This window comes from Phalaenopsis equestris, unplaced genomic scaffold, assembly GCF_001263595.1.
Source record: "Phalaenopsis equestris unplaced genomic scaffold, ASM126359v1 Scaffold000054, whole genome shotgun sequence".
Lineage (NCBI taxonomy): Eukaryota > Viridiplantae > Streptophyta > Magnoliopsida > Asparagales > Orchidaceae > Phalaenopsis > Phalaenopsis equestris.
In genome coordinates this window covers 2,538,142-2,559,765 of record NW_018164496.1, presented here as the reverse complement: position 1 = coordinate 2,559,765, position 21,624 = coordinate 2,538,142, and the positions used below count along the sequence as shown (strand labels likewise).

At 34.8% G+C, this 21,624-nt stretch overlaps 1 protein-coding gene across 1 annotated transcript; it reads right to left on the bottom strand.

Moving 5' to 3' along the window:
- Nucleotides 1-19,416: 19,416 nt before the first annotated feature.
- Nucleotides 19,417-21,624, bottom strand: LOC110019373 (dehydration-responsive element-binding protein 3-like). The gene is made up of 2 exons (XM_020717014.1): nt 20,196-21,624; nt 19,417-20,161 (listed from the first exon to the last, which is right to left on the bottom strand). The coding sequence occupies exons 1-2, from the start codon at nt 20,604-20,606 to the stop codon at nt 19,907-19,909; spliced, it is 666 nt and encodes a 221-aa protein (XP_020572673.1). The 5' UTR covers nt 20,607-21,624; the 3' UTR covers nt 19,417-19,906.

Here is a 21,624-nt window from a genome sequence, read left to right as displayed (position 1 = left end):
TTTTACTTATAAAGGTCAATGTATATATGCATGAAAATATGTATTTCCCTTATTAAAATTATTAAAAGCTAAGATAGTGTTATTTATTATATGATATGAAAGATTTGGGCGGTTTAAATGTAAAAGTATAGTTTTAAGTGCAAGATATGTAAGTGGTTGAGTCTAAGAGATTGGTTCCTAATATGCTTGTTTTTTTTTTTTTTTTTTCTCGTGATCATTTGTGTTAAATAGTCTTAACTTAGATGAGGAAAGAACTAAAATGGTGTCGACTCTTTACAAATTCCACCTGATACAGATGGGCGGAGTGCTCAGCAAATAACTATTCAGATTTCTTCTTTATTGCCAGATTCTCCTTCGTAGCTTGATTTATCCTTTAGGAGGCCGAGAGCAGCTCTAATTGTCCGAGTAATTTGTTTTCATTCACCTCCTCCTAGTCTTTAGTTGTCTGCACCCATTCCTCTATCGCTACCAACTTTTGCTCAGCCTCCCGTCATTCTTCGCATTCCTGGAGAAGGACTAAAGACCTGAATTGAGAAGCAATCTTGGCCATCATTTGATACCTATTAGTCGCTTTACACAAGCCTGAGAGGTTGCATCTCAAATAGAGCTCTTCATAGGCGGGAAACCAGATGACATCTATGAGAATTAATGGGTAAAAGGCCACTGCGGGGGAGTCAGAATAACAATTGTTCTTAAATAAATTAGAGAAAACTAGCCATCTGAGTTGTTTCTCACCTTTCCCTCCTCATCTTGCAGTGGAACCCATCTAAGCTCAATTCTCTTATAATTTTTTCGAGATGGGGGAGGCTACAAGTCACTCAAATCAGTTGTGGGTGTCTTCCCTTTAAGACACATCTCCTCTTGGTTGAGGGGCTTGAACTCAGACTTAGATCCGCCCATGCCGATCGTAGAAGGGCGGCTTGCTTCAACTCTTATAGAAAGTTCGATGAAAGAAGCAACGACTAATTGGAGGGTGGTGGAGGTTCTTTTTTGTCTCTCTACCGAGACCTCCCTCTCATGCCAACTTGACTACACCATGTTTACCATCCTCTCAGCATCTTGATGTTGGACACCCAACAGATCTGCAACGGACTTTGAACTCTTAGTGGGCACCTTAAATATTTTCCTCTCAATGAGAATTATCTCACTGATGCAAATTCTTTAAGAAGTAATAGATGAATCATGTTTAGAATAAACCATTTTTGCACCTTCCAAGTCCATTCCACTAAGGGCCACTCTAGGTTTCGATCGACCCACTGCCAAGCCTCAGGGGGGCGGTTAAAGGGCCAAAAGCATCATAATATGTGGCCATGCAGGCTTTCTTCTTGGCTGCCCAAGTAGTAATGGTTGCCTCTCTTTACACCTCTTGTGTGTCGAAGGTTTCTCAATCCAACTAGGTCATTTAACACAAGGTGACGATTTTGAGCACCCGATTAAGGGTCTATTTGAGGTCTGCCGCTTCTCAGCTTTTTAGCTGCAGCTGAGCTGCCCTAAGAAGTTGCTAAGGGGAAGTTGTTGCAGGGAAGTTAGTTTGTTGTTTGTTGCAGCTGTCTGTGGGGCAGTTGTTTCTGAAAAAAATGATCATTTTGCTCCGTTCTAAAAATTTGTGTAAAACATAATATAAAATATTTATTTAGTAAACAAATTATTACATTAATTAATAATTAAGTAGTAATTACTTATATCTTTATCAAATAATTTACAACATAAAAATATGTTAATTAATTAATTAATTAATTATTAAATAATAATATATAAATCCATCTAATAATAATTAATTTTAAAATATTTGAATTAATCATTACTATTAATAACTTAAATTAACAAAATAAAAATTGTAATCCCTCTCCTCCATTTCGATTTTGCTCAGAACTATGGCCTTCGTGAACGAACCCCTCGCGGTACATTCGGGAATTAGAGCAAGATGGGAAGGCAGCGATGAATAGCTCCCGGTTTCGCCTAAAATCATGGCCTTCATCAATGTGCTTCAAGTGAAGGTGGAAGAAGGAGCAGCAGACGACTCGGCTTTGGCTTCACGAGAGGATCGGGAGCAGGGGTCGGGCGGGGAAGCAAGACGAGAGCGTCGGCTTCGTGTGGCGCTAGGGCAGTGATTGCGTCACGATATGTGGGGCAGAAGAGGTAAAATAAGATCGCAAAAGCGGGACGCCACAACCCGATTTTCGCCAAATTTGCGTCTTGCTCGCGGCGGGACGCCAAAACAAATAGAAAAAATTCGCAGGATTGCGCGGGATGCCGCCACAAAGCTATCCAACCGCGGTTCCAAACGGACCCTTAAGTAATTTATTATTCAAATGAGTAAAAATAGTAATGTGAAAAATATGATAAAAATATATAACCATAGAAAGATTATAGAACTCAAAAATGCATAAGTAGTCCAAGAGGATCTATAATCTAGAGAGTAAAATTGAGGGGTTTAGGGATATAATCAGAAGGATATGATTGTATGAATGTTTTACTCAGTCAAAAAAGTAAGACTAGATTTAAAAGAAAGCCCAGCTAAGTTTGTATGGCAAAACTAAACTTTGGTATTATGATGAGACACTTTTTAGAACTATTCTTTGTATGGAAAAATCTTGTGACACTTTTGATCTACCTTCTAAGTTACTAGATCAATTATTTAGTAAATATTAGTAATTATATAAGCTTCACATACTAGAATAGTTCTAAAAAGTGTCTCATCATGAATCATTGCATTCAATAGTTCTAACTTAGAATGCTGCATAGGCTATCCTTAAGATGTATGGTCTCTTATTAGTTTGCTTACCCATATCATCAAACCCCAATTATAATCAATAGTTTGAAATCAAATACTCAATTTTAAAAAGAATTAGAGTGGAGTGTAATAGTCACAAGATTTTAAATTAATATTAAGGTTTTATCATAAAATATTACACATTATGCACTTAATATATGAAATATATTTACTTGAAAAAATCTTTAAATTATTCTTATACTTAATATGGCTTTATTTATTATGGAATGCATGCCATGATCATAAACATTTCACGGGTAAAATAATAGTTTCACAAAAGATATTCCATATAAAATTTACCCATTTAACTTGTACATGACCACTTTGTGTCTAAAAATAATTTGAAACATATATTTTAATGTAAAAAATGTTTCCAATATTTTTTAAAATATTTTTTTAAATTTAGCCTAAAAGGTATAAAAAAGCAATAGTAGTTATAGTTATTGTTTCTAATTAATCAACCAGTTACTTGAGATAGGAAATGAACATGTAACAAACTTTCTGAGTATATTTTATAACTTTTTTGGAATTAAATGCTAAGTAGTATAGTTTTATATATTATAGTACGATGTTTGAAATATTTTCCTTATTAAGTGTGATTCAAACTATCATGAAATGATATTCATATGTTTCTAAGAGTATGATTAACTTTCTCACCGAGTTTAAATTTTTTTTTTAATTCACTTAAAATAGTTTGAAATATTTTCCTTATTAAGTGTGATTCAAACTACCATTTATTAACTTGCTTAATTTGAGAAGATAGTTTAAATAAGTTACTTAGAAAATTAGTGTTATCCATTTGGGCTTATTTAGAGTTTACTTAAGATAATATGATAAATTTGATCACCTTAGAAAGGTTGAATTTGATTATGTTGAACTACAACTTTTTTTCTTGTTTTAGAAATTTGGTTGAACTAAACCTCCGCTAAGAGATTTGTTTATCCATTGATGACTAATTTGACTTATTTGAATTAGTGAGGCCAAATCCAAGACAAAAGGAAATTAATTAAGGTTAATTTATTTCAATTTGTTTTTAAGAAATCTTTTTATCAAAAGTTTTAAACTAATTTATTTTTTGAGCCACTTTGGAAACTTTTGTCCCTCAAGCTACTCATTAGCTTGAGTCTAATCTTATTCAATAGCTTGAGATAACTTTAGTTTCAAAATATTTTGAAGAGATAAATTATCCCATTATTAATCAATTAATAACATCTTAAATTGTATGGAAAAGCATTTGAAGTTGTATTTCTTCGCCTATAAAGAGAATTTCTTCAATCATATTGCTATATTTTAGTATTATAAAAACTTGTGCTTTTAAGAAAGCTATAAAATGGTTTATTAAGCTATGCAATTTTAAATATGCATCCAAAGCTTTGAAATTCATAAAAGCTAAAGTGTTCTTTGTCATAAAGTTAATAAAGCCTAAAGAAGAGGATCAAGAATTTATAAAATAAGAAACAGTTTGAGGGATGCACTCCATTAGGGCCTCAAAAGAAGAATAAGGTGGCCTCAGGTTGTCCTTTAAAGTATTAGAAATCTTATCATTATTTTATAATCATTCAAAAATTATGAACAATAAATAACCAAATTAAACATAAATTGCTCAACTAAACTATTATGCACATAAGACTAATATAATCATTTAACTCAGAACTAATGCTAAACTAAGTGATGAGGAACTAAGATATCTTAGACCCTTTTTCTTGGTTTAGTACTTGAAATTTTTCAAAACCAAGCTTGCCAATAATATTATTTTATAATAACCTAGGTAGAAAGAGATAAAAATAAATCATATATTTGCTCTCCTAGTTCCAAAAACCATCATGCCACATCCTCTTGAGAACATGATAGACCTTCTATTAATTAAGATGCAGTATGTAAAACAACTTAGGCACCCTACTAGTGCACACCTATCTATAACTAACGCATAAAAGTATGATATAAGGAGATTATGATGAGACTAGAGCTTTTAAATACAAATCGGCTGATTACTTCAACTTCAACAAGATAACATTCAAAAATGATATTCTAGAATCAACTTAAGAAGTCTAAATGCTCAATAAGCTATAGATGTTATGCAAGAGGCACCCTCAAGTTGAGTGTCCAAGTTTTTCCATTGTCTAAACTTTATTAAAAAGGTTTATCAAGTAAGATTATTATTAGCCAACTAGTTGAGAGGATGCTAAAGCATTTACAAGAAGGTGCAAAATTTGCTATCTACATTGAAATATCATTTATAAACTCATTCAACCACTACAATAGGATGCACCGGTCAGACAGGTCTTTTCGTATTCCAATAGTAAATGCTTATCTTTCTGGCATCGACCCTTGGCCTTCCATTAATGGATCTTTGATCTTTCGCCTATGGTTCTTTAACTTCCCGTCCGCAGACCCTTGTTTTTCTATTTGCGTGCCCTTGGTTTTTGCCCTCCACAGCTGTGTTCCTATGCACCTTTTAACCGACGTGTGTCCTTGAGCTTCATGCAAATGCGTATCTAATGTGCACAACAAAAGAATTTATATAAATTCAATACATAAGGAATTACTCTAAACTTATCTTTTACTAATTTTGAAGAACTTCAAACAAATTTAAAATACATTTTGATTAAAACTTTGATCCCAAGGTTGTGCACGTTTTGTATGATAAAAAAATAATATGATGCTTTTTCTTAATATTTTAGACAAATCTCTTCATATTAAAATTCAATCTGCCATTTCTAACAGCTAAGCTGTTCCTGCTAAACTTTTGGCCTGCAACACTATTTTATCTTATTTTTTGTTAGTTTAGTTCCCTTTCTGCCATTAAATTCATTAAGAGAGCATTGTACTGGATACAGAAGCAAGTTCTAACTATGCCTGTCATCCAACGGAGCAAACTGACCTCAAAATCGTACGCGCTCTGCCGAATCTTCTGGCATTTGCTGGACATGCATTGGCAAGTAGCTTGTCCTCTCTGTCGGCGCTCGTGGCTCCCTTATCACCAGCCATTCGGATCCCTAGCCACTCTCTCCCTAAATTAGTTGTATATATATCAATATAATATAATCCAAAAATGCTGGCACGAATCCCAAAAATATCAGACAATCAAAAAGTAGGATTCAAAGTAAAGAGTGAATATCGATGAATAATGGTCAACCGATCAGTTTGTACTGATTGCCGACATACCTGACGACTGATAATTATAGTGACCGACGAACTCATCGGACAAGATGATGTGAATGAAGCGATCGAAGGGCTTTCATTGATTGAATGACTCCCTTGGCAGAAGTCATCAGATGGATTGATTTGACCGGTCGATCTGAAATTTCAGGCGACCGTCATATATCATATTTTCTTTGTATTATAATGAAATTCTTATTATTTTTTAGTAGTTATCATAATTGTTATCTTCATTTTGTAAAGGTATCTTGAGGCCTCTATAAAATGGCGGTCACGACATGAAAAATGATAGAATGTTTCTCTCTCACTCGAGTCTCCCACACACTCTCTCTCTCGCTCTCTGGGAGTGTTTCTAGAAAGACAATTTAGGCTTCAACACGTAGGACTCAACTTATAACTCACTCGAAGAAAAAGTTATGACACAAACACAACAAAATACAAACACCAATACAAAAATAACCCAAAAAGAATATCGATTAGATCCCACCAACAACTACAAATCCAAAGAAAGGTGAACAAATCATCACCAACAACGTCACTGGCAACAACAACAGTCAACCACAATAGGCAATCCAAAATCAACAGCAGGAAGCAAGGAGAGCGCACAAAGAATAAGTTCATCCAACCGAAAGAATGCGCCCAGTACAACAATATAACGAAAACCATAAAACATGAAAACGAAAACTAAAAATACCAATCAGAATCAACATAATTCATACTAAGAAAAAATGATAGAAATAGAAAACAAACATACATTTTATATACTTTGCATGGTAGAATATAAGGCTTTTAAATGGCAATCTCAAGTTGGTGGAATGCATTCATTGCGTTGGGTACATGTTGCCTCGCCGGGCCAACGCGATAAGTGTGGCTTAATTCTATTTTCAAATTTAAAACTCAGGCTCGGCCAATCAAAATTGAAAATACATGAGCTATTAAGGCGTTTTCAATAACATTTCATGTGGTCAGCATTTGGCCTGGATTTGTTAGAAGTGGTAGATCTACAAAGGCCATGAATTTGCAGCATTATCAACTGTCCTTTATAGATTCTAATTACTATTAACTGTAAAATTTAAAATTTAATAGAAGTAGCCTTCAACTTTATACATAGTTGACACATATAAGTTTGTCCAAATGTCATCCTAACTAGGGCTGTCAAAAAAGGTCGTTGTTCGCGAACAGCTTGTGTTCAGCTCTTTTTAGCGCGAAATAAAAAAAATAATTATTTATTTAATAATATATTACATATATTATTTATATAATAATGTGTTATATATATTTATATCTAAGTTTCAATCATAATGTCTCGTGTGGTAATATGGACAGTACCATATTTTGTATACATTTGGTCCGGTTTTGATTCTCACACTTTATATCTATTTTTTCAATTTAATTTTAATGAGCTGAACACGAACACGAATATTACACTGTTCACGAGCCGATTTCGAACACGAGTCAAGCCCGAGCTTGCTCAAGCTCGACTCGTTTACAACCTCGATCCTAATGCGGTGTTTCGTACGTTGTGTTTGTCGGATTGATTTATGGATTTAACGTAAACAAATCCACTAAAAACAAATTCAACGCCTCTAAATCTGGCCTTCAGCTAGATCCAAAAACTTATCTGGCGTGACGGTAATCCTAGATTTACTAAATCTGATCTCAAACTGGATTTAAGAGAATGGCTTGTTGTGTTGTCAGTTAAATCTCAAAAGCTGTTAAAACATTTGTTATGGATTAAATCAAATTTAACTGAAATAATGTCGAACATAAATTTGAATTTAATATCACTACTGTATTTACTAAATCGTGCTTAACTTGAATTCAAGATGCAGCCAAACACTCCATAAGAATGGAAAAAATATTAAGTCAGGACTCCGGATGCATCCGATGTCCAACAGTGGGGCACCACGTGTCAAGTGGGCCCTACAAATTTTAACATTGATCAATCACAGTGTATTGCGGTAGTCCCACTTGACACGCGGCGCCCTATCATTGGATTTCGGATGTAATATTTGCTCCTAAAAATGATCATTGCAGCTACAGCCTCACATCATCATGACCATGAGAGTCCTATCACCTTCTTACTGTTAATTCAATTATTATTAACCCACTCCATATACCTTCTATTAATTCAACTTTTATTAACCCACTCCTTATACCTTAAACCCCAATATATGGAGAAAATATTATGTTCAGACACTGCACGTCTGGACGGCCAACCACCGGGCGCCACACTGTTATTTATCTCATCGTCGGGTGACATGACCGAACGTCCAACCACCGGACGCCACATCGTCATACATCTCATTAGCGCCGACAAGACACTCGATGGTTGGTCGTCCGGACATACAAACATGCAAACAAAATATTTTTTTCAATATATAAGTCGTTTAGTAACAAAACAAAAAAAAGTGATTTTTAAAGTAACATTTAAAACATACCTAATAAGATAAATTATGCATAATCAATTCACTAAAATTAAATTTTTTAGCAATGAAACTATAGAAATAGTTCACCAAATTCTAACAAAACTTATCACCTCCATGATGGGGCCTATATTTATAATGGAATTAAAAAAAATTAATATTAAAAGACATTGTGGAATTAAGAACCATTAACTTATATCAATAATAATAGAACTCAATAAGTCACTAAAGTTCAAAGTTTTGACCTATAGCACATTTAAGCCATAAAACCTATGTTAATGATTTTCCACATAGCCCAATATAAAACATAAATAAGAGTTAGATTTTCAAAATAAATTTAGGGACTAAGGCCAAAAAAAGAAAGAAAAAAGATAATATTTATTTGAGGAGAGAATAAACTAAAACCTCTTAACAAGAGAAAGAGATTTAAAAATTTTAATCCATTGAAGCTCAATTAGTAAGGAGATAACACAAAAAGATAGATTTCATACTTATAAAGGTTATTTTGCAAATCCATATGCATGGCTCATAAGGTAAGGTTATAAAAAAGAGTTGCCCAGTATGGTTGCCCCACCATAAGTGACTCATTAGCAAAAATAAGCCGAGTTACACTAAATTGACAATAAAATCTATTTGTTGAACCATTCTTTTGTAACATCATTTTCCTTAAAGTTGGAAAAAAATATCATTGGCTTCCCTTTTTTTTTATCAATTTAGATTTAGATGGGTGCAAACCTAAATGTAGGACTATGCTAAGATTACTTTTAAAAATTTAATAATTATTGTGAAATGTTTTACATATGGAGTTAAAACAATAACAAAATAGTGTGTTTACATGTGGCTTCATAAGAATCATTATGGCTATGATTGATTTCATGCAGACATCTATCGTACTTAAGAATATTAAAATTGAATAGCAATTAGTAGTTATTGTTGAATAATCTTCCACGATTCAAAGAAATTATAGTTAATCAATAGGCTAAGGAGGTGTTTTATAATCATTAATGTTATACATAGCCTCCATAATTTTTACATAAGTGAAAGGTTTTAAGAGAATACATTGCATAAAATTAATATAAAGGCGCTGCCAAAAGGTAGGCCTTGATAAACATTGATGAAAGAGTCTCGATTATTATGTAGGATAAAAATATTACTTAATAACTTCCCAAATAAGATTAATAAGAGACCTAACAATTTCAATAAGTCTAAAGTGTATTGTAGTGGAGTTCAAAATTTTCCTTCCTTTAATAATATTTCATAAAAGCTACATATCAACATCCTATTTTTTGTTATTTTTAGTTGAACATTGGAGTCACTAGTTCATCTTATTATTGTTTTATAGTTCTCTTTTTCGAATAACCCTATTTCCTGAACCATTAAAATGAAATAGAGAAAGTGAGAGACTAAAAAGAAAGAACATAGAACAAAACCAGAAGAACAAATTAAAAAGAAACATGGAGAGCTTGTACAGGATAATTCTCGTGTGATAGATTAGAAGTGTGCGTCTGAACAAGATCGGATCGAAGCACCTTGAAATCATATCAAAAAAGAAATCCCTTATATATGCAACCCATAGAACAAGAGAACCAAAATATTTATATTTTGTTCCAAGATTAAGAGCATTCATATTTCTTTAGTTAATTACATCTTGGGGGATACCCAAAAAAACTCTCGATAATTGAAATTCTGCTTACATATTTATGATAATTAGTAAGAAAAGATACATCAAAGAATTATGTGCTAGCCCTGACTCATTGGTAGCGTTCTTGGTGTAAGACCCTCGGGTCGGGGGTTTGAATCTCAGCCCTTTCAAGAGGATTTAAATAACATACATACTAAAAGGGGGGTATGCACCTCGACCAGTCCAACCTATAGGGGTTGATCGGTGGTCTTCGATCGTCGATTAATCTTTTCAATTAAAAAAAAGAAACATCAAAGGACACGATTATCTCAGCTAGGAGGAACTCCACTCCTCTGAAACCTATATCAAGCCACATGAGAGAAGGTGAGTCCCTCATATCCACAAACAGACAACAATACATCGATGAGTGAGGATTATGAAATAACTGGGCTCAGTTGATAAAAACATTCCTATACTTTGAAGCTCACCAGACCATAAGGGTAGATGCTCAATCATCGTATCATAAACTGGTAATGACCTATCAATAATTTGGTTGTCGACACAACATCAAAGAAATCACAAAAGGACAACTGAGCTCAAAAGTTCTCATAAAAGTAGAGGTAGAGAAATACTACTCAGAAGAGATAGTCGAGTCAAGTTGCCATGGATGTCATCCCAAGCTATTACAACCCTAAAATATATTTGGACTGGCTACTACATGTTTAAAAGTTGTTGCGCAACAGTTGTGGTATGAAGTTGATGCGTAGAAGCTACTTTTAAATAAGTTGGTTGTCTGTTTCTTTTTTGCAGTTTTGAAACAGCTGTGTTGCAGCTGTTTCTGGACAAATGATCATCCTGCCCCTGTACTGTAATGTTGTTTACAATAAAACTGTTTATGATAGCACATTCCATTCTTGAAAGAAAATATCAACTTCAAACATTACAAAATAAGAATAGACACTTCACGAAACAGTGAGTAGCACGACTATCAAAATTATTAAAAGTAGTATTAAATAGCAATTAAAATATTATAATATCTCTTTTAAAATGTAGTTGGTATATGTCACGAGATAAGCCGTCCTCCAGGAAAACTCTCCACGCCTGATCACTCTCGACGGTGGAATCCTCCAACGCATCTACCTATTTGAAGAAGTCACAATTTTATGTTATTTTCTTGGACACTAATCACAAAAATATAATTGTGTAAAACTTATAAAGTTGACTCCGCTTTACAACGAATCCAAAAGCTTGATGCGTTATTTTATGAATAAGAAATTTAAGCAATTTATGTTGGATATCTACGCAAGTATACGTATCGTTATCAAGTAATATAAGACTTTCTATTTAAGCCCCAAATATCGATCCCACAAGAAAATTTTAAATTTAAAATGATAAGTTAATTAGGAAATTCACAGAAATAAAACGAAATTGCTCTCACTAATTTTGAATTTTTTGAGATACTCTTAGAACTAAATTATTAACTGCCAGCAAAACTAAAATGTAAAGTTTAAACAGTAACTACTAAACTATGTTTTATCTTAACTACTAAACTATGTTTTATCTGTTTTATCTGATGAAGTTTTCTAATATGAAAAAGTATTTTTCCCACTACAATGAATTTTTGGTAAAATGAGATGAGATAAATGGTTTAAATATGTATTGTGTCAAGTATGAGCAATTTTAATTCTCTACTCTGATTCAATGTTATAGAAAATTATTGACTAATCTCAGGTTTAGTCTTTAAATCTGTGGTTAGGCTAGGAGGATACTGAATCTCACTTCAGAGCTCCCACTTCCCTTTCACTGAAGGCTAACACTCGCTTTAGTTCTTAAACACTAAGACCAAATTGGAGATTTTAGTCTGTTACCTTAAAATCTCTAATTTTACACCCGACAAAATATATTTTTCTATTTATTTGTACTTAATTCCATGAAAAAAATACTCCTTCATGGAATTAAATGTGATTCTAACTCTTGTTGTAGAACTCATACTCTATTTCCCGGATCATATATTTCACAACATATTTTAATAATTTAATTGGTCATATCGAAAAGTAAATTTAGAACAGAGTTGAAAAATCATCACAATTTATTTTATATTTTAAAATTGACACATCCAAATTATCTATTCTTTTCACCATATCTCAAATTAGGGAGAACAATAAAGGAAACTACTCAGACTTCATGAGAAAGATACAACAAAACACAAATTTATATATAAAAGAAAGTTCATACAATACTAATAAACAAACGACACTTATATGAATTTTTTTCTCAAAGCATATCCCTTGTAGCTTCTCTTAGAAGATGTAGGAAGAAGAAATCTCTCACTTTTCTCCATCTCTAACACTCTCAGAGAATAATTCACACTTAAACTCACCACAAAAACTCAAAACTCTAAAGAAATAAATGACTAATGGACTCTAAGTGGTTGTGGGGAATATGAAATAGCGTGGAAGAGAGTGGAAAGTGGTCTAAAGGGGGGTATTTTCTGATTAATTTCCGCTCTAAATAGAGCCTAATGTCAGTTTTCAATAGGTGCATCCAAAAACTTTGCAAAAAGCGTCCAAAATTTTCAAATCTTCTAGAAACAGGTCTTGCACAGCTATCGGCGCCCATTTTGACACTGTCGGTGCCAGTGGCCTGTGAATTAATTTTGTGCTCTATGTTAAATGGTGTCGTCAGCGCTACTCCTTGCGCCGTTAGCACTAAGGATAGTCCAGTGGTCCCAGCCTCTGTTCTGTAGGTTTGCGCTGTCGGCGTCCATCCTGGTGCTGTAGGCGCTGAGTATTTCTTCAAAAACGTCATTTTGACTCCAAATTCTATCTTTTTTGCTTCAAGTCCTAAAAATCAACAACCTGCAATAAAACATGAAAAAATACCCTCTTTTAAAGCACAATATCACTAAAAATGAGTATAAATTATAGGTATAAATATGCGTGTATTTTGGTGTATCAGACACATGTAAAATTGTCTCCTATAGCGATGTGGTTGTTGTGAAGTAAGTAGAAAACATTGTAGTCTGTAGTAGCAATACAATGCTCTAGTGGTACCGAAAATCCTCGAGCTTATTTCTCCTAATGGCTTAAAACCACAAAGCACATACTTTTATATATAACATTAGTAAAAAATAATGATAGAAGTCAATGTTGGTAAGATGCAGTTGTGAGTCTCAAAGAACGTAGTATATAAACCAACAAATCTATCACTATAAGAAGATAACAAACCTTATAAAAAAAGGGTTCTTGATTGCCTTTAACCAACATAATACTGATCTCATATGTGTTAGCACATATGCAAATCACTTGAAAAAGGTCATTCAGAAGAACCTCAAAAACCATAAAACTGAAAAATGAGAGGAATTTGGTTGTCTTCATTAAAATTTCACATGTGACAAGAACCAATAACGATATATAGGTCATCTAGAAGAGCTTTTAAGGTCGCATGTCCTATCATAGTCCTATAAAACCCAAAATTTTTTTTGCATTACTTACATTACATAATTTATCCACAGTAGCCTCATAGGCCATCCAAGTGGCAAAAAAATACAAACATAAGAAGTATAAAATAAAATTGAAACTAAAAAAAAAATGACTTGTATAAAAATTAGATATCACAAAAAATAAATATTTACATAACACCTTACAAAAAAGCAGCAACAAGAAAATATACATTCTCTCAATTCAACCTCCAACTAAAGTAATTGTAATTCACTCCCTAAAATCTATCATCTCGCTTGCACCTTCTCCATCTCGCTTGCACCTTCTCTATCTCGGTTGCATGTCTCTGGGAAATCAATTTGGACCTATGATAAAGATTGGCCAAGGTGACATTCGTATGGTTCAACTGGGACATCCGAATGATCTTCATCAGCCCTATTGAAGTTAATTTTTTTAGTAAATGATGGGAGCGAATATAGTTGTGGAAAATCATTGTGGCGACCACAATCTGCACTTGTTTAGAAAATAAATATGTAGGCATGTCACGCAGTATAACCGACTTCTTCTTCCAAACTTCAAAAGTCCTTTCAATGGCACCTCTTAAGAAGGAGTGCCTCTTATTGAATATCTCTTTTCTGTCACGAGTTATATTGTTGGCTCTCTCAAAATTTGAAGTGTGATATTTGGTACCTGGAAAGGATTTAAGATACCCTTTTTATAACAGATATCTATTGTTGATCAAATAACATTTCCTTAGAATAAAAAATAATCACTAATATTGCACAAGATAATACTATTTTATTTGTTAATATTCGAGCTAACCTAGAGGTGGCTTCAGGAAGTTATACGTATGAGTTCTCATCGCAAATTTGAAAATACTACTGTCTTGTGCACTATTTTCACAATTGACCATCACAAATGTGAAACACAAATTGAAATCACATACAACCATCACATTGTGTGTTAGTGGTGCAATCATTTCACTATTGGAAACAAGTGCATCCACATGTGTACTATCAATCGCTTCAACACAATCCTAAAACAGTTACCAAATATATTACAGAAATTGGGCTCAAGGAAATTTACGGAAAAATTAACACATAAAACTACCTTAAAATATGGCATATAACGGTGGTCTTATGAAATCTTCACGGGTGTGCTTTAGAATGTAGGGTCCTTGGGTACTATAGTTTTTTTTATGACAAACTAATCAGAACATTTTGCCCAACTGAGAGGTATCTGATTATTATTTCTGATGAGCATTAGAAGCATTCCATGACACCACTCATGGACTCATTCCATGATAAAATATAGAGGGTTATTGCTAACACCTCTCTTGAAGTCGCTCTAGACGAGCCATGTTGACCACGACTTCTGTGCAATTGCTCTACCAGATCAGTGAAAATATATTTTGTCATATGGAACATGTTGTTAAATTTAGTGGGGAGACCCTCAACTAACTCACAAACCCACTTGTCGCCTAAGTAAGTAGAAGTCATGTAGGGAGATCTAGTAACATATATGTTGTAATATTCGTAAAGTAAACATAATAAAATTTTGATATTTCTCTTACATGTTTCTCTATTTGTGATATTCATTGTGTAATGTGTTATAACATAAAAAGAAGACTGAATTAAGTTTAAGTGCATTAAAAATAAAAAGATAGCATATAAGTGAATGAAAATCCACTTCTAAATTATAATAAATGATTTTAATTAAGTTAAAATTTGATTTAATTGAAGTAAAACATTAACTTACTTTCATTTGAATTGAATTTAAATGGACTTATAGATGAGCAGGTCTAAGAAGGTTGATATGGGTTACCTTGGTCAAACTTGGTTAATCAAGCCACATGGCTTAAGGCCAACTCAAGGGGTTCAATTCCTAAGAAGAATCCTAAGGCTTAGAAGTTGATTTTCATTCATAGGATCCAAGGGCCCTAAGTGTAGCCTAAGGGTATCCTCGATTTTTAGAAGTTTGATTCAATTCATAGTTCTTGAATACCTAACTGTGATCAACTTAACTTTAAATGTGTTAAGAACTAATCAGAGTTCATCTTAAATCAAGGGAAGTTGATTGTTTGATTTTGAGTTTGAGTTCAACCATAAAAAAGTTCTGAAGTGACTACATTAAAGAAATGCATAAGACAATGTCCTAGAGTCTAAGAATAGGCTAGGATGAAAGATGTGTCAACCTCATTAATAATGTGCTCAACAAGGATCTTAAAAGGGATCACATAAGTCTATCATTGTTATCTCTTCCCTAAATAAATCACCCTTTATGCAGTTTTTGCTAAATATGAGTATGTCCCCTACCCCTTAATTTTGAAGAAACCTCTAAAATTATTAACAATATCTCCATAATTAATAGTTTATCTTTAATATAAGAAAAACATGCAATATATAAAGAAAAAATAAACATCAAATGCTTTGAATAGAGATTTAACTAACATAAAAAAACATAGACACATTCAATTCCTATAAAAAAACTTTAGCTCTTGTTTGAGAGAAATACAATGCAAAACTAACTTATATCAAAATGTTTAAAACATTTAAGAACAAATAACGGGAAAAGAAAAGCTCAGTAGGAAGCCTTATAGAATCTCTAGTATTCTTCTGCTTCCCCATCTTGACCTCTCCACTAAATTTTCCAAAGATAACCTAATAATTACTTTTAAAAAATCCGAGGAGGAGCTACCTTAGAATCCTCCTTATATCCTAAAAAGTCTGTATATTCATCTCATATGAATGCTTAAATAAGGTCTCTTCATTTCCATCCAAATAAGGCAGGTGTTAATGTTTATTCATGATTAGATTTTTTATCATAGAAGCATGTTGTCTTGGTACCTTCCTCTTAGTTTGGAACTATCATTATATGGGCTGAGGCTCTTGGCATTAACATCTTGGTGCCAAGCTCTTCATTTTGCTAGCTTGAAGTGGGCACTTTAGTTTATGCCAAGGCTTTTGGGATTGGCACCTTGGTGCCAAGATATTTGTTTTGCAAGGCTTGAGTGGGCATTTGGACTCTTAGGACTGGTATATGGGCACTATATTAGTGCTTATGAGCCATACACTCTAACTATGGCTGGATATTGACCCTTAAGAGCCTTGGATTAATACCTAGGTGCCTTGTTCTTGGATTGGCACCTTCTGCTTGGAATCTGGGCATTAATATGAGGTAATTGGAGTTTTTACAGGCCCCTCGAATCCATTTTATTCATAAAATGATCCACTATTTATAGGGGAGATGGTGCAATATATGAAGTTACATATTTGACCCTGATTTAATGGGGGTATTACAATATTATTTCTAATAATTTACATGTATGAGCATGTCGTGCAGTTGCTTTCTCACCCAACTGGCTAAGCTTAATTTTCTTCCGGTCGACAAGGTTAGCTCATGGTTGGCTGAAACTAGTAAGTCATCAGTGCAGGGCCTATTGTCCACGGTGTGAGGCGTACATACTGATGGCCATCTAGGTTGTGGGTTGTCCCCTTGAGAAATTTAGTCTGACACTTTTTATTATGCATATTTTAATTCCTTAATTCTCTTATGTCTTTGAAAGGTAGCTGCGAAAATAATAAGATAATTATATAAATGAAACTAACATTGCTCGTCTCGCCAAAGATGGATCAAAAATTTATTTAAGAATGAGTGGTGAATTTTGGAAGATGCTATAAAATTGAGTGACTAAATGAGGCTGGAAAAGCTGATGGCTTGAGTTTGAGATGCTATCACCTAACCCAAGTTATACAACACCCATCTCTTGATCACTCGATTAGGTCATCGCCTTTGACGAGCCACACCTTACACGAGAAGTATTAAGCATATCTTATCGCAGTTTTTGTGTATGTAGCTATCCAAACTCATTAGGGTGATTTGTACACTACTCATCACGGATCTTGTCGCTAGACCTTGACATGTGTCGGGTTAGGAGATAGATTTTTATTGATACTTGGACATTGTGGCTCAAAAAGCCGAGTAGAGTCCAAAATGCGTAGACCACTTCACCCTTACTTTTTGAAAACTTCCTTGGGAGGGTTAAGTTTCCTGAGTATTTGTGGCAAACTCTTTATATGCATATTAAGGAAAAAACTTCATGAAAAAGGAGGATTATGAGTGATTTTTCTTGAAATGTCATCATAGAATTTTTTTGTTTGAGAGCTTTTTTCTATTTGCATGCAGGTGGTTGAGTGGAGGTGGTCGAACAAATATAGCCGAGTGGATGTGGCTAAACGTGGGAGGGAGATTGTTAGCATCGTCAACTCAGTCGGATGAATTGGGTCGGGCATCAATGTAGGATCGGTCGTCTGGGTCGTCCCAACTACGGATTTTACAGACTGCAAGTTGTTGGGGCTACGGGCTATCACGAATACAAGAAAGTATTTGAACTATAAATAAACATCACTATAAATAATCACACGATATCGAACATATGTTAAACATAAAAACACGTGTGTTGCACACCCTATTTTTCTAACTTTTGTTCAATTTTAATTATTTATTATTTATTGTACTTAATATTATGGTTATTCATATTTTTTCATCAATTATATGCTGCTTGGTTTAAGATTCACGTACAAGTGGAATCCACATATTCATATTCAAATCATTTTAATCTGTTTTTTTAAGGGAAATTTACATGTGCACCACACAACATTTATGTATTTACATACTCACAAACAAATTTTCATATTTACATATATAAACACTTTGGTAATATATCGACATGGACCAAGAAAATGATCCCTAATCATAAAACCATAAAGCAATTCCTCCAGCTGATTTCTAATTTCAGCAAAAAATAGCCAGAGCTAGGGGTGTAAAGCTCGTGTTCGACTCTTTTATATTTGGAGCTCAAAATGTGTGTTCATGTTCGGCTTGTTTGCTTAGCGAACAGAACACGAGCTGTTCACGAACAGAGAGTCGTTTTGACAACCTAATCACGTAGTCATAAAATGTTAAGGATTGGGGCAACATTTAAAACATCATTTGAATCTAATTTAATATTTTTTATTCTATTTTCTTCATTAATACTTTTAATTGATTATAAATCTTTGTAGCCTTGTAGTCAATTAAACTTTTTTAAAAATACTACTCATCAAAGACATATATAATTGATTAGGAGTATTTCGAGCCAAACGAGCCAAACATGAACGAACAAATATTTGTTCGTGTTGTTCGTGTTCAACTCTTTAACTTAGCGAACGAGCAGAACACGAGCTTCTTAACGAGCCGAACACGAGCTATTTGCGAACAACGAGTCGTTTTGATGTTTTGACAGCCCTAGCCAAAGCCATTGCAGGTGTAAATAAAAGGCAAATAATATGAAGTGCCCTAAACCTTTTGTACGTTCCATACCAAAAAAGACTAAGTTATGAAGATATTTTTTATTCACCCTTGCAGCAAATCATGGAAGGCATATTATGCATATTTAAGTTCATAGAAAATGATAGATTCCACACAAAGATAGCGTGCGACGCTCACACAAACTCTTCCCTCCAACTTTCTTCATTCATCAAACCTAATGATTTGAAGAAATATTATGTGCGGATAGAATGAGTGCAGATTTGATTGTGTTATGGTGGTACTCTGATCAGTATGACCAAAGTAACATCAATCTGCATGCGTATTATTCACACGTAATATTTACTCCATTAATTCATTGAAGAAGAAATAAGCATGAGTGAATATTGTGTGCATAATTCATGCATGTGAATTTAATGATATTTGGTGGTATTGTAGTGATATTTTACTATAATATCACCATAATAACATCAAATGTCATCACATATAATTAAATATATATTTATATGTACCTATCTTATCTACATATAGGGGGTGTTTGGTAGCACAACTTTAACAGGATTTAGTCATGAATTTAACTGAAATCCAGCCAATCTAAAAAGAAAAAAAAAACAGAAATGAAAATGAAATCCAATTCTCCACTAATCCTAATTTATCCCCGTTTCGTCTTTTCCACAACCATTTCGTCCGCAAATTCAGATTTATCAAATTTCATAAAGAAATGGATTTATCGGATTTACATTAGGATTGCCTGTGACCTTCACTCTCAATATGAGGAGTGTTATTTACATACTGAATATGCACGTACTTCTGCGTGCGTGTTTCATAAAATAATATTCCAATAACTCAATTATTGGAACCTATCAATACATTCTGTGGTTCCACGCTTATATTTTTGACTGTTATTCGGAAATTTTGTCAGGTTATTGGGGGTATTAACCCCAATAACACATTCATAAACTTTCAATATCTCCCAAATAACCTCTACATATATGCAGATCTGTGTGCATACTACGTACATCATGCTGACAAAGGCTCCCATAATTTTTTTTTCTAACCTCAGAAAAGAATGTTCGTTGAGGAGAGAGAAGGAGAGATTTACACAGAAAGAGATAGAGAGAGAACCAGCGATTTCCCCCGCACTACTTCGATCCCCGCCCGAAGGACTCCTTATTAATCACTAATTCTTCGAGTTTGATTCAAAGCTGTTGGTCGGCCAAAACGAATCAGAAAACAGAGCCGAATCCTCAGCGGTCTCGGCCCACGAAAACGGCCATGGATGCAGGGTCTCTTGGATGACGAACTCAACCCCGGCGAAGTCGAGAAAACTGGCGGCGCTGAGGCGTGGCAGCTCCACAATCTCCCCGAGCTCGTCGGGAGATAGCGGAGAAGCCGGAGAGAGTCTCGCCGGCGGCGAGGGGTCCATGTTGGCCGCCTTTTCTGCAGCGGGCCCTATCCATGTTGGCCGCCTTAGCTGCAGCAGCCTGTACGTCGTGCGGCGACAGGGTTGCCGGCCGAGGCAGCGAGGCGGCCAGCTCGGGAAAGTTGAGAATGGCTGCGCTTCCTTTGATGCTCAAAGCTGCAACGTCGTGCGCGCGCGCAGCCATTTCGGGAGTGGGGAAGGTTCCGAGCCAAATCCTTGATTTTTTTCTTGGTTGTCGGATTTCAGACACCCATTTGCCCCAACTCCGCATCCTTACTCCGCGGTACAGGGTATGTTTGATTCTGTCGCGCGATTTCTTTTCGGTGCCGGATTGATTGGGATCAGCGGAGTGTTTTGGAGTTGGAGTTGGTGTTGGGTTGGAGGAGGAGGAGGAAGACGACGGCCAGGAGGATGAAGGGGAACTGTCCTGCTCGGAGGGGCTCCCCTGATCCGACATGATGAGTTGAAAAAGATGCAATTTTGATCGAGTACTAGAGCAGAGGTCGCAGTAAGGGGAAAGAATTCATTGAAGCGCTTCTTTAGTAGAATGAATAAGTGGAGATCGAAGGAAGAGTTTGGTAGAGAAAGCTGGCTCCTTTACTTCGGGAGGAGAGAGAGAGAGCTGAGCTTAAAAAATAGGCAATGCTTAAAATCACAAGAAACAGGCAGCTTATAACTACACTACGTGCTTGCCTGTTATTTAGAATAAGAAGATAAAGTTGGAGTTTTTGGTTAATAAGTGCAATCTTTTCGTGTAGAGAGAGAGAGAGAGAGATGGGGGGCAATGAAGGAGGAAAGCCAAGAGGAGCACGGGTTATGGACAAGAAAGAAGAAGCAGCTTTAGTAAAGAGGAAGAAGACGAAGAGCGACGCTTAACCAACCAAGCCATCCATTATTTCTCAGCGACACACTGATACCGTAAGATTGGCCCATATTTCTCCCTTTCTCGATGGTACAAATAAATGAGGCCCTATTATTAATGTTTTCTCTTTTTGGCACTTTCACAAGCTTACCTACATGCAATTCAGGCCCTACACCAATTATTTTGACAACTGGACTCTGGTAAGCTTGTTTAAGGCCTCAAATAATCTCAGGGTCCACAAGGCTAGCTCACTAGGGGTGTAGATGAGTTGAGCCAACTTGAGTTAGCGGAACTTGGTTTCTCAACGCCTGTCTTGAACTGGAGATTGAGGTTTACCAACTCTCTAGCTTAAGTCAAGCTCATGTGGAATGCTTGAGCATGACTAGTCACTAACTTTTAAAGATTGGGCTCACCTCTGGGGCTCGAGATTGTTGGAGAAGGAAATCGTGGTACTGATGGAAGGCTTTGATGGGCTCTAATAGCTTGTGAGGGAGAAAGATAAGTTTGTGAGCTTGCATATTCAAGCTAAAAAAGAGGAGGAAACATGATTTAAGATTTATAGGTTATAAATTGTTATTATATGGAGTGTGATTGTGCTAATCAATTATTCACT

Bases quoted from the DNA above. Each gene is read 5' to 3' on its own strand.
- LOC110019373 (XM_020717014.1), bottom strand. From the start codon at position 20,606: ATGTCGGATCAGGGGAGCCCCTCCGAGCAGGACAGTTCCCCTTCATCC. The intron at 20,162-20,195 runs GCGGCCAACATG...GCTGCAGAAAAG, and splicing joins TACAGGCTGCTGCAGCTAAG to GCGGCCAACATGGACCCCTC.